The sequence below is a fragment of the Rhinoraja longicauda genome, chromosome 1 (assembly GCF_053455715.1).
Source record: "Rhinoraja longicauda isolate Sanriku21f chromosome 1, sRhiLon1.1, whole genome shotgun sequence".
NCBI classification, from domain to species: Eukaryota; Metazoa; Chordata; class Chondrichthyes; order Rajiformes; family Arhynchobatidae; genus Rhinoraja; species Rhinoraja longicauda.
In genome coordinates, this window is record NC_135953.1 from 102,835,624 (window position 1) to 102,848,995 (window position 13,372).

Below are 13,372 nucleotides of genomic sequence, written 5' to 3' on the forward strand. Positions count from 1 at the left end.
ACAAAAAGATGGAGTAACTCAGCAGGACGGGCAGCATCTCTGGAGATAAGGAATGGGTGATGTTTTGGGAGACACTTCTTCAGTGGACTGAAGAACCGACCCGAAATATCTCCCGTCCCTTCTCTCCAGAGATGCTGCCCGTCCTGCTGAGTTACTCCAGCATTCTGAGTCTATCTTTGGCAAAGATACTAGACTACCAAGATAGACCACTCGACTCTGAAAACCATAGTAGGGCATGGGTAAATTTTAAGCACCATTTTAGTAGGCAAATTCTGTGTGCTAGACTGGGCAGTGTTCATAACTCTCTGCGATTTCTTCGTATATAAAATGTTTGCAAACATTTATTTTTGTTCAACTTCTTGGATAAGTTGATGGTTGACATAACTATTTCTTGAAGAGTTGCTGCTTTGTGATTTTTAAACTTTGGATGTTACTGATTGAATATTTGCACTGGAGATCCACTCTGTCTGTATCTGGCCAATTGATCATATTTAATGAACTGTTCTTCTTTGCTTTCTCTATTAATTTTAATTTCTCCTCCATGAGCTGTATCTCTTTTAGTTTTATTTTAAAAAGTCATGGAAGCAGAGATTAGGCATTTGCAAACAATAGAACTCTACTGTATCCACAATATAATTGAAAAGACATTTAACTTTATACTTAAGAGCCAAGAAAATTTCAATTGGTGAATTGATTAGTTAAAAACCCTTGACAGCCATTAAAATGACCAATGCTGCCTGACGTGGTACAGAAGCATGAATTCAATTCAAATAGACACAGTGTTGAAGTAAATCCGGGTCAGGCAGCATCTCTGGAGAAAAAGGATGGGTAATGTTTCAGATTGGGACCCTTCTTCAGACAAGGGGGGGGGGGAGAAGAGCTGGTATAAATCAGGACCTGATCCTTTCATTGGTTAGCTGATATGCGAAACAGTGCAACCCTGTATATCTCGCACACAAAATGATGCAAATCTTACCGTGAATGACAGAAATAAAAAGTGTTATCCTTGTTTATGAAGTTCATTTTTGAATGATGTAAAATTGAAGGGGGTTGGTGCAATATACTGCTAACCCACAAATGTGTCGTTATGAGATATTCACATTTGAAAAATCCATAAATCACACAAAAAATAAGAAGGTGCCTCTGTTATTTGACCAACTTATCAGTTGAATTTAAATATGAATTCTTTACAGTTTGTAGGGTAGTGTTTAAAGATCATGTTAATGCATGTAACTAATTTTTCACAAAAGTGAGGGTTAGCACTATATTGCACCAACCCCATCAATTATATGTTAAATTAAAAACTAAATTATGGCACCAATGTACATTATTCATGTCTAAAGCTAGCACTTCTGTATCAGTGTAGGTATGTATGCATTACATTTTATTACACTGATATAGAATAAAAAGAATAAAAAAATATCTTGACATGTGTTCATAGTTATTTTATTCGGCAATATTAGGATTTCAGGAAATAAGTTTGATGTCACTGATTGCGAATGTGTATAGGTAGGCCCTAATGAAATGTATGAGAGAACAGTGACCATGATAGGGAGAACCTTGTGCTGAGAAGTGTGAGCATGACTGATGATATATATATATATATATATATAGAGAGATTGGCGCACAATACGTAACAGCATGCCACAACCTGAGAGACAGTGAATGACCAACATGTACACATACACTCATACATAAATTGACACTAAGGAAATTAATATCGACCTACTAAACATGCTACCTTGCTGTACTGTTTACAACTGCAAGAACGAGTAGCAATTGATAAAAGGCTATAAATGTATTGCGTGAATATATATATATATATATATATATATATACATATGTACAGGGACATATCGACCTATGCATTGTATACTTGTTTTTATATTCATGCATTTTAAATATGTACGTTATGTTCTATACTTTGGCAATATAATGATGTATCTTATCATGCCAATAAAGTATTTTAAATTGAAAAATTGAAAATTGAGAGAGAGATATTGAAAGAAAAAGGTCGCTAAACAAATAATTAGAGGAAATCACAACATATGTATATGTGTGTGTATGTGTGTGTGTGTATACATATATATATATCTAAGCATATACATAAACCATAATGGTCGAATCACCTTTATGGTTTATGTACATCATGTGAAAAATAAGATGAGAGAAATAGAGCGTTGCTTTAAATCAAAGTTGCTTCTGATCCATGAGAAGGAACTTTCAGATCTATTTACCCCGACCCGGGCCTCCCTCTCCCCTTCCCTCCTCCCCCTTCCCTCCCCCTCCCCTTCCCTCCTTCCCCTTCCCTCCCCCCTTCCCCCTCCCCTTTCCCTCCCCCCTCCCCTTTTCCCTCCCCCCTCCCCCCTCCCCTTCCCTCCCCCTTCCCTCCCCCTTCCCCTTCCCTCCTTCCCTCCCCCCTCCCCCTTTCCCTCCCCCCTCCCCCTTCCCCTCCCCCTCCCCTTCCCTCCTCCCCTCCTCCCCCTTCCCGCTACCCCTTCCCTCCCTCCCCTCCTCCCCCTTTCCCTCCCCCCTCCCCTTCCCTCCCCCTCCCCCTTTCCCTCCCCCTTTCCCTCCCCCTTTCCTTCCCCCCTCCCCCTTCCCTCCTCCCCCTTCCCTCCTCCCCTCCTCCCCCTTCCCGCTACCCCTTCCCTCCTCCCCTCCTCCCCCTTTCCCTCCCCCCTCCCCTTCCCTCCCCCTCCCCCTTTCCCTCCCCCTTTCCTTCCCTCCCCCTTTCCTTCCCCCCTCCCCCTTCCCTCCTCCCCCTTCCCTCCTCCCCTCCTCCCCCTTCCCGCTACCCCTTCCCTCCCTCCCCCTCCCCCTTTCCCTCCCCCCTCCCCTTCCCTCCTCCCCTCCTCCCCCTTCCCTCCTCCCCCCCTCCCCCTTCCCCTCCCCCTCCCCTTCCCTCCTCCCCTCCTCCCCCTTCCCGCTACCCCTTCCCTCCCTCCCCTCCTCCCCCTTTCCCTCCCCCCTCCCCTTCCCTCCCCCTCCCCCTTTCCCTCCCCCTTTCCCTCCCCCTTCCCTCCTCCCCTCCTCCCCCTTCCCGCTACCCCTTCCCTCCCTCCCCCTCCCCCTTTCCCTCCCCCCTCCCCTTCCCTCCCCCTCCCCCTTTCCCTCCCCCTTTCCTTCCCCCCTCCCCCTTCCCTCCTCCCCCTTCCCTCCTCCCCTCCTCCCCCTTCCCGCTACCCCTTCCCTCCCTCCCCCTCCCCCTTTCCCTCCCCCCTCCCCTTCCCTCCTCCCCTCCTCCCCCTTCCCTCCTTCCCCCCTCCCCTCCCCCTTTCCCTCCCCCCTCCCCTTCCCTCCTTCCCCCTCCCTCCCCCTTCCCTTCCCCCTCCCCTTCCCTCCTCCCCCTTCCCCCCTTCCCCCCTCCCCAGCGCCGCAGCTGCCGGGCCTGTTTGCCTGCCTGCCTGCCTGTCTGACACCCGCTGCCCCTCTCGCCGCCATGGCGTTCTTCACTCACCGCTTCCTGCGCTCCATGTCTTCCACCAGCAGCCTGGCCATCAAACACATCACAGTGATCGGCGGCGGCCTGATGGGCGCCGGCATTGCCCAGGTAATGGAGCCGCGACCGTTGACATGACACTCAGGGGCGGCAGCTCCCCCCCCCCTCCCCTCTCCCTCTCTCCCTCCCCTCTCCCTCTCTCCCTCTCTCCCCCTCTCCCTCTCTTCCCTTCCCCTTCCCCCTCCCCCCCCTCCCTCTCTCCCTCCCCTCTCCCTCTCTCCCCCTCTCCCTCTCTTCCCTTCCCCTTCCCCCTCCCCCCCCCTCCCTCTCTCCCTCCCCTCTCCCTCTCTCCCCCTCTCCCTCCCCTCTCCCTCTCTCCCCCTCTCCCTCTCTTCCCCTCCCTCTCTCCCTCTCTCCCCTTCCCCCTCTCCTCCCTCCCTCTCCCCCTCCCTCTCTCCCCCCTCTCTTCCCCCCTCTCTCTTCCCCCCTCTCTCTTCCCCCCTCTCTCTTCCCCCTCTCTCTTCCCCCCTCTCTCTTCCCCCTCTCTCTTCCCCCTCTCTCTTCCCCCTCTCTCTTCCCCCCTCTCTCTTCCCCCTCTCTCTTTCCCCCTCTCTCTTCCCCCCTCTCTCTTCCCTCCTCCCCTTTTCTTCTTCTGCCTCCTTTTCTTCTCCCCCCTCTCTCTCATGCCGTATCCCTCACTCCTCCCTCTGTCCCTCTCCTTTGCAAACTCATGCACGGTTTTCAGATTGCTGTCTGTGTTGCTGAAGCCCCAAACTGTTGCAAGTGCAGCAGCAAGAATCTGCATTACTTAAAATTGATTAATTAAAGAATAAAAAACAGTCTTGCAGCATGGGAGCACAGCTTTACATGGATAGGAAAGGTTCAAAGGTATATGGGGCTAATGCAGGCAAGTGGAACTGGTGTAGATGGTGCATCATGGTTTGCATGCAAAAGTTAGGCTGAAGGGTGTTTCCATGCTGTATAACTCTTGAGCAACCCTGTTTGAAATGAAAGATTCAAAGTTCCACTGATGGCCCATTAATTAATAACCACATTTTAAACTTGGAGTTTATTTAACCTTTGACCCAAGGCAGTATGTGACTGCAGATTGTGTGTATACCCAGTGAAAGTCAGGAAGAACACCTATTGGGATTAATATTGGGATTAAAAGCAGCCAAATATCAGTCTGAAGAAGCGTTTGATCCAAAACAACCTCTGTCCATTCCCTCCATGTCACCTATCCTTTTTCACCAGAGATGCTGCCTGATCCTCCAGCACTTTGTGTCGATATTCCATTAAGTATCTGATGTGCTCACCTTATATTTGTCTTCTATGGTACAATAATAATTATTTAAGCTTAACACAGGCTACACTTTAAAACTATCATTAGCTTTGAAGCACTTCCAGACAATTTAAGATTATGATCAATGCTAAACAGTAACATTCCCTTGTATAAAGTTAATCACCTTGGTTTGTAATCCTTATTTCCTTGTCATCCCATAGCCCAATTCAATTTTTTTTTAAAGAACACAACACAAAGTTTATTTTCTAGTGAAAATGTCTTCTATGGTATAGAAGTAGAAAGAATGCTTCTTTTGCCAAAGATTCCAGAACTAATTGGTGACTTAGCATACTTTATAGAATTTGTGGGTGGATAGTGACTCCAGTTTATATCCTCTGTATGAAATTTCAGTTTTGCTCTTTATTAAAAGTCATTGTTTTCTTGACTTAGAAAAAGTTGTGTTTAATTTTTTTTTTTAGCCAAGTTTACCTTTTTAGAATCTTGTATGTAAGTTGCCAAGACTTCATTAAAAAATATATATATGATGGAGTTTTAACTTTTATTTCCAGAGAGGCACGTTTTCAGTTACTAAATAAATAATCAGAAACGAAGAGCACACTTTCTACAGAAGGCTGACTAAAATTTGACGTGTTTACTTTTGTGTGTAAAATACTGTTGTTTTTTTATTATTCAGCTTGAACTCGTGTTATTGTAAGTTCTTTGTATCTTTGATTATCTGACTGCTTCATCTTCATTTCACAATGTGGCAGTGCTGGATATGTGCTAAAGGGAAAAAAAGGCTTTGCATTTGCCTGGTAGCATATCATTATTGTTCAGCATTGGAGAACATCTTATCCAGTGTCATGGACTTTGCTTTGACCACAGATAAGGTGTACTATTTCTCAGTTTTTATCTGAGTTAAAGGACAGAAAGCAAAATAGTGTATGGTTTCCTTGATACTGCTTTAGTATTTTAGCTCAGATTATGAGAACAGACCCTGGAGTGAAAATTGAACCCATAACCTTCTGATTCCAAGAGCACAAATGGAGTATCAGGAAGGGCAAGAGTGAGAAAAGTTCACTTATTTACCTCTTCAACCCCAATTCCCTAAAGTCTCTTGATAGTTAATATATCGTTACAAACATTTAAACTCCTTGAGCATTGTCCATGGAACTGTTGCACTACAATGCTGAGACCTATATTCTACACTCTATCTTCCTTCGCTCTATCTACTGTACTTGAATTTGACTTGATTTGTAAAAAGCGTTATCTGATCTGATTTGACAGCATGCAAAATAAAGCTTATCACTGTATCAATAATAAACCTAAACCTAAACCATTTAGAATCAAACTTTTGGCGTAAGTATAAATGACACCTATTTGTCTTGTGTCGATGGTGCTCCTGGAGAACTTAGTCATTTCTCATCTTTCGTCACAGCCCTGGCCCATTAACCCTGGAATTATTCTATTCATGTTTCTTTTAACTTTTTCTGTTACCTATAATAGAGAGAAAAGAAATGAACGTTTGGGATGATGATGGGTATTATATGTCAACGTTAGGTCCTTTTAATACTCTTTCAAATTGCTTGTTTATATTATTTTGATACTGAAAGATTTTACTTAGTGCTTGATGACCAAAAAGCCTGATATCATTAAGCCTCTGGTCTGGTAAATTTGCACATTGAAGTAAAAGATACCTTGAGGGTCACTAAATTGGGCCACATGTCATTGATGGATTGATGTTTCTGCTTCTACTAGGTAGCTGCTGCAACAGGGCACTCGGTAATTCTGGTCGATCAGGCTGAAGACATCCTAAAGAAATCATTGAAGAGAATCGGAGACAGCGTTGGGCGTATAAGCAAGAAGAAGTTTATAGATAAGCCTGAGGTGATGCTTTGACAATTATGATCTTGTTACAAGTGTGTATAGGAATTCATTACTTTTGAATATATATATTGCCAGTTGCCATTTCAATGAAAGTATTTACATATTCACCATGCAAATTGTTTAACTAAATTCTACTTGTTCCACTCTACTGTGGAAAGCTGATCATCCGAAGCCATAATCTAAGACAATACAAAGTTTTAAATTTTAAATTGGTATTGGAATACTTCTGGTGACAGAAACCCACAACTGCGATTCTATTTTAAATTTCTCATGAAGTTTTATTCCTTCTTGTAACTTCCTTCATGATATAACTCCAAAGTTAAGCCCTTCATCTGCATTACGTGATGTCAGATGTTGGTGTGCAATTTGGCTGCAGACGACAATCCAACCCTAGCCCAGTTAATGCACTGGGCTGGGTACATATCATTTTATTTCATCCTCTCTCCAGGGAAAGTCTAACAATTCCGCCAACAACACGGGCTGCATCCTGCCTCTGCTCTGACTTTAACTGGGTCACGCTGGATAGAGAGAAGTTGATTAGAGATAGTCAGCGTTGCTTTTATAGGTGGGTGATTGTGTCTCACAAATCTCTCATGGATGGGAAAGGTATGGAAGGATATGTGCCAAGTGCAGGTAAATGGGATTTGTTTAGATGGGGCATCTTGGACGAGTTGGGCCGAAGGGCCTGTTTCTATTCTGTATGACTGCACGACAATTCATTGGCTGCCATTTAGGTTATGTACCACAATAATCCTAGAAAAATAGAGCTGGATTCTGCTGATCCCATATCCTAATTCCCTTGCGTTACACACCGAATAATTTGATTGTGATTTTGTTTTCCTGTGCTTTACACTAGTTAGCAGATTTCTGAGCATATGTGTATTAATATGACAACATATTGGTCCAATATGTCACAATTGGAAAGTATTTTGTGTAGCTATTGCACTAAATATGTATTGGCAGTTTCCATCTAATCAACCATTGTAATCCAAAAAAACAATCCTCAGAATGCCAAAAACGGTGTCATGGAATTGATTAGTGTCAAGTGAAGCTTGTATGTTTTATACCACTTTTTATTTTAGATAAATGTTTCTTGGCATTTCAGAGGTGAAAAAGACTGATGCCAAGTCAAGAGTTAATAAGAGGATTGCAGTAAAATATATTGTTTTATAGAATGCTTTACGACAGGAGGATGAGATGCCAATACGGAGGAGGACTTGAACAAGTTTAGGTTACTTGAGACTGAATGGCTGGGTGATAGGAGGTAGTGGCTGATGGTACACCAGTGGCTCAGGTTAGACGATGGAATGTTTAGTTCAATGGTGCAGTGTCTCTGGACCAAGTCCATAGCATTTGAAAGGTGGGTTGTTTTAAATTTGTTGCACAGGTTAGCAAGAATGGAGATTATAATGGAGAGTAGGAATTAACGGGTTCTATTCAGAATGGCAGGCACTAGTGGCGTGCCACAAGTTTCAGTGCTGGGACCCCAGTTATTCACAATATATATTAATGAGTTAGACGAGGGATTTAAATGTGACATCTCCAAGTTTGCGGATGACACAAAGCTGGGTGGCAGTGTGAGCTGCGAGGAGGATGCTATGAGGCTGCAGTGTGACTTGGGTAGGTTGGGTGAGTGAGTGGGCAGATGCATGGCAGATGCAGTATAATTTGGATAAATGTGAGGTTATCCACTTCGGTAGCAAGAACAGGAAGGCCGATTATTATCTGAATGGTGTTAGATTAGGAAAAGGGGGGGTGTAACGAGACCTGGGTGTGCTTGTACATCAGTCACCCCCAACATCGCGAACATTTTTCCTGCATCTAGGCTGTCCAATCCTTTAAAAATGTTATATGTTTCCATAAGATCTCTCATCCTTCTAAATTCCAGTGAATACAAGCCCAGTCGTCCCATTCTTTCATCATAGGTCAGTCCCACCATCCCGGGAATTAACCTGGTGAACCTATGATGCACTCCCTCGATAGCAATTAGGTTACTGGAGGCTGAATGGCTGGGTGATGGGAGGTAGTAGCTCAAATTAGGAGACCAAAATTGCACACAATACTCCAGGTCTCACCAGGGCCCTGTACGACTGCAGTAGGTCCTCCTTGCTCCTAAACTCAAATCCTCTCGCAATGAAGGCCAACATGCCATGAGCTTTCTTCACTGCCTGCTGTACCTGCATGTTTACTTTCAGTGACTGATGTACAAGCACACCCAGGTCTCGTTGCATCTCCCCTTTTCCTAATCTGACACCATTCAGATAATAATCTGCCTTCCTATTTTTGCCACCAAAGTGGATAACCTCACATTTATCCACATTATACTGCATCTGCCATGCATCTGCCCACTCACCCAACCTATCCAAGTCACCCTGCAGCCTCATAGCATCCTCCTCGCAGCTCACACTGCCACCCAACTTTGCGTCATCCACAAACTTGGAGGTGTCACATTTAATTCCCTCGTTTAAATCGTTAATATATTGTAAATAACTGGGGTCCCAGCATCGAGCCTTGTGGCACCCCACTGGTCACTGACTGCCATTCTGAAAAGGACCTGTTAATTTCAACTCTTTGCTTCCTGTCTGCCAACCAGTTCACTATCCATGTCAATTCCCTACCCCCAATACCATGTGCTCTAATTTTGCACACTAATCTCTTGTCAAAGGCTTTTTGAAAGTCCAGATACACCAAATCCACTGGCTCTCCCTTATCCATGTTCTCCAGGGATGCTGCCTGACCCGCCGAGTTACTCCAGCACCTTGTGTCCTTTTGTGTAAACCAGCATCTGCAGTTCCCTGTTTCTACCTAAATAAGGCGTGAAAAGGTCAGTGGTTGAGAGTCACATTGAGGATGGTGTCGCGCAGTTGGAGAGAATATTCATTATGGATTTGTGGAAAATGGTTCCCATCTGGAAGGAAGTGAGTAAAATCTTGGGAGCTAAAGAGGTTTGAGATGTGGGCATTAAATGAGCTCTTGCCAAAATCCCTTACAAAGCAGAAACAAATGACTACGCAGCTTGATCTATTTCCTTTTGCCTCTGTGCCCCTCAATGTATGAGCAAAATTAGGATCTTGCTGTGTGGAAAATTATGGATGTGAATCTACATCCAACTGTGGCACAATTTCTGGGATACAAATGTATTAAGCTAATCATAAATCAGATTCCATTTTATGAAGGTCTGTTAGGAGTCCTTATTTTAATGCTCCATATGTGGAATTGAGTGGTAATGGCTGTGACTGTCTCGCCTACATATTGGACCAAATTTTTTCTTTTGATCTAAAACTTCAAAGCTTGAAGTTTAGACAAATCAGGCCTTTTGGAACAGACATAATTAAAGTTTAAAACCTGCTGTAGATTGCAGTTTAAACCCGTTTTTTTTTTAACAACCGCAGCTAAATTGGAACAGAAGCTATTTGTAGACATTCAGATGTGTCTCTGTAGACCAAGACTACAAGTCTGTTTAATTGAATGTTAAACAATATAAGTCTCTTTGTTTCTGTTGAAGCTGTTACAGGAGAAAAAAAAAGCCTGAATTTGATAAGTATGTTCAGAATTACATTTTCTTGCTTCATTATTTAATAGGAGAGCATGCAATGAGTCTAAAGAGATTGGCTCCATTTCATTACTGATGTGCTGCCTGACCTCAGCACTACGGTGGCCCTCATTTTTACCTGGAGCTTCTCTGATAATGTGATTAGTGGTGCTTTCAGGAATGGCTTTCTCAAATATATATTTTTTACTTTTAAACTAATATCCTTTTATTTTTATTTAAACTATGGCATGCATTCTTTCACAATGTTTCTTGTTTGCTGCTGGGATGTGGCCATGCTATGTAATCATGTGCCAGGAAAATTGATGGCACTTCAATTGGTACTAAGTACAGTCAATTTCTTTTTTCGCGCCCAGTTCAGTTAAAACCTGCCTGTGCATAGGCACAATCATATTTAAGTACAAATGTGTAGGAATAATAGATTGCACTGAGGCAGTGGACAAGAGTTGCCATTTTTCTGGCGCCTTCTTGTACCCTTTAAGTTCAGAGGAATTGGTAAATATGTTAGAGTTTTATTTATCTTGGTCATAAAGGCCCTTTATCCTGGTGGTGGCACTGAGTTGGGCTTGCAGGGGTCGGTCTGACCAGATGATTTTGTCAATGTCCTCCTCCGTTGATCCGTGCCAACACCTTGATCCAGACACGTCGATCCGTGAATCCGCCATCCCTCACCTCGTGGCTATCGCTCAGCTTCCGTACCCCGCAGGCGACCTGGGAACACCCAGAGTGCCTCCAAGGGCACGAGATGTAAGCCACTAGCCAGCTCACTGGCACCGTTCCTTTCCTCCGTTTCAGGCTCTTCTGAACAGCTAGTTTCAATGCTGGTGAGTTGTGTTAACGTAGGTTGAACTGCGCCACCAGCACATCATCGCAACAGTTCTGGGTGGAATGACCAAATAAGAAAATACTCACAAATTGTGAAATTAGTTTCCACATTTAAAATCTGTAATGGTTGTAAATTATCAGACTCTGCGGGATTTTTAAAATTCTAGAAACATCAGTGATCATGCATAATTAATTATAAATAATCATGGTATGGGAGCAACCATTTTATTCTCCAAAAAGAATCAATGCATACCAAGAAGCTTTTGCACACGGCTTGTCAGAATGTTGTAAATTGATAGCCTGTTTATTAATCATTCATTTGCAGCGCTCTATTGTAAGTTTGCTGATTTGTGAACATATGGGAAGGAATACTGGGCTTCACTGTTCATTACTGCTCTCTTCCAATAATAGGCAGGTGCAGAATTTGTTCAGCAGACTCTTCAGAAAATCAGTACTAGTACAGATCCAGCGTCTGCAGTCCGAAACACAGACCTGGTCGTGGAAGCTATTGTGGAAAATGTTAATGTTAAGCAAGAACTTTTCAAAAAACTGGATCAGTGTGCACCAGAGTAAGTATGTGAGTTATCTTTCGATCTCCGGGTGGATTAAATAAGACTTAAATTTAAATTGTGCACTTTGCCAGTCAAATATTTCCTGTGTGAAACTTGTCAGACAACCTTTGTACACAAGGTCCTGCATCACCAAAGGTAGCCACAAAAAGCTGGAGTAACTCAGCGGGTCAGGCAGCATCTCTGGAGAAAAGGAATAGGTGACGTTTCAGTTCGAGATCCTTCTTCCGAATCATCACCTATTCCTTTTCTCCAGAGATGCTGCCTGACCCGCTGTTGCTCCAGCTTTTTGTGTCTACCTTTGGTTATCAGATAACCTTCTATAATCATAAGTGAGATATAAATATTGGTGAGAAAATAGGAAAACTCTCCTTCACTTAGTAACATAAAGTTTTTTTTATTGCCACCTGAGTCCGCATTAGTTATTAATATCACAACTGCACAGGTGTATCTGTTCGAGAGTGGAGGCCATTTACTACTTCACAAGGTTATCGTTAGACTTTCAATTAAACAGATTTTTTTAAATTGTGGAATGTCTTGTGTATTTTGTTTAATGGGCATTTATAAATTCAGAGAGGATAGTGGAATTTTTTTGCCCAGGGCAGCCATTTTTGATTTTTTTCTGTTTAATTTATAATTTAGAGAAACAGCATGAAAACGAGTCCTTCCACCTATCATGTCCACATTGACCATCGAACACTCGTTCATACTGGTTATATGTTATCCCATTTTCTCATCCATTCCCTACACACCAGGGGCAATTTACAGAGGCCAATTAACCTACAGACCCGCATCTTTGGGATGTGTGAGGAAACCGGAGCATCGGGAGGATCCTTATGCAGTCACAGGGAGAATGTGCAAACTCCACACAGAACAATACCCGAGGTCAGGATTGAACCTGGATCTCTGGCACTTTTAGGAGTGGAAATTCATCCTGAGTTATTTGCGTAATTGTACCTTCCAAAATCCAATTCAATTGAAGTTAATCTACAACAATAGAATAACACTAGACCAAGTGGACCAGTTGGGCCCAAACCTCTCCTGCAGTTAGTATATAGATTTCATGAATGAATTACAATGAATAGTCATTATTGTGTTGCATGTTTAGAGCAAGTGGCCTAGGACACTTTCCCTATGGCAGGCAGGTTTGCTAGTGCTACACGTGTGGGTTTAAACTCAGTAGTGGGGGGGAGGGGTTGACAAATTGGGAATATGAAGATGGAGTTAAAGGGGAAGCGAATACAGGAGAAATTGCAAAGGACTCTAGAATAAATGGGAAGGAAAGTTCTAGATGGGATAAGAGAGTAAGGTCAGGGCCAATGGTGACCGGTGTGAGAGGGGAGGTGAATACCGAAGTTAAAGTGTTGTATTTAAATGCGCAAAGTATAAAAAATAAAGTGGATGAGCTTGAGGCTCAGTTAGACATTGGCAAGTATGACGTTGTGGGAATTACAGAAACATGGCTACAAGAGGACCAGGGCTGGGAACTGAATATTCAGGGATAAGCAACCTATCGAAAAGACAGACAGGTGGGCAGAGGGGGTGGGGTTGCTCTGTTGGTAAGGAATGATATTCACTCCCTTGCAAGGGGTGACATAGAATCAGGAGATGGAGAATAAGTATGGATACAAATGAGGAATTGTAAGGGTAAAACTACCCTAATGGGAGTTATCTACAGTAGCTTCCACATAGGGTGCAAGTTGAATCAAGAGCTAAAATTGGTATGTCGAAAATGTAATGCTACGGTGGTTATGGGAGATTTCAACATGCAGGTAGACTGGGAAAATCAGGTTGATACTGGACCCCAGGAAAGGGAG

General features: G+C 43.3%; 1 protein-coding gene across 1 annotated transcript in view; it reads left to right on the forward strand.

The window, feature by feature from the left end:
* Positions 1-3,350: 3,350 nt before the first annotated feature.
* Positions 3,351-13,372, forward strand: part of hadh (hydroxyacyl-CoA dehydrogenase) — a 29,664-nt gene continuing 19,642 nt past the window's right edge. Inside the window, exons 1-3 of the mRNA XM_078403662.1 lie at positions 3,351-3,553; positions 6,483-6,611; positions 11,398-11,555. Of these exons, the coding sequence (XP_078259788.1) occupies positions 3,443-3,553; positions 6,483-6,611; positions 11,398-11,555 (398 nt within the window). The 5' untranslated portion in view covers positions 3,351-3,442. The remainder of the gene's footprint in view (positions 3,554-6,482; positions 6,612-11,397; positions 11,556-13,372) is intronic.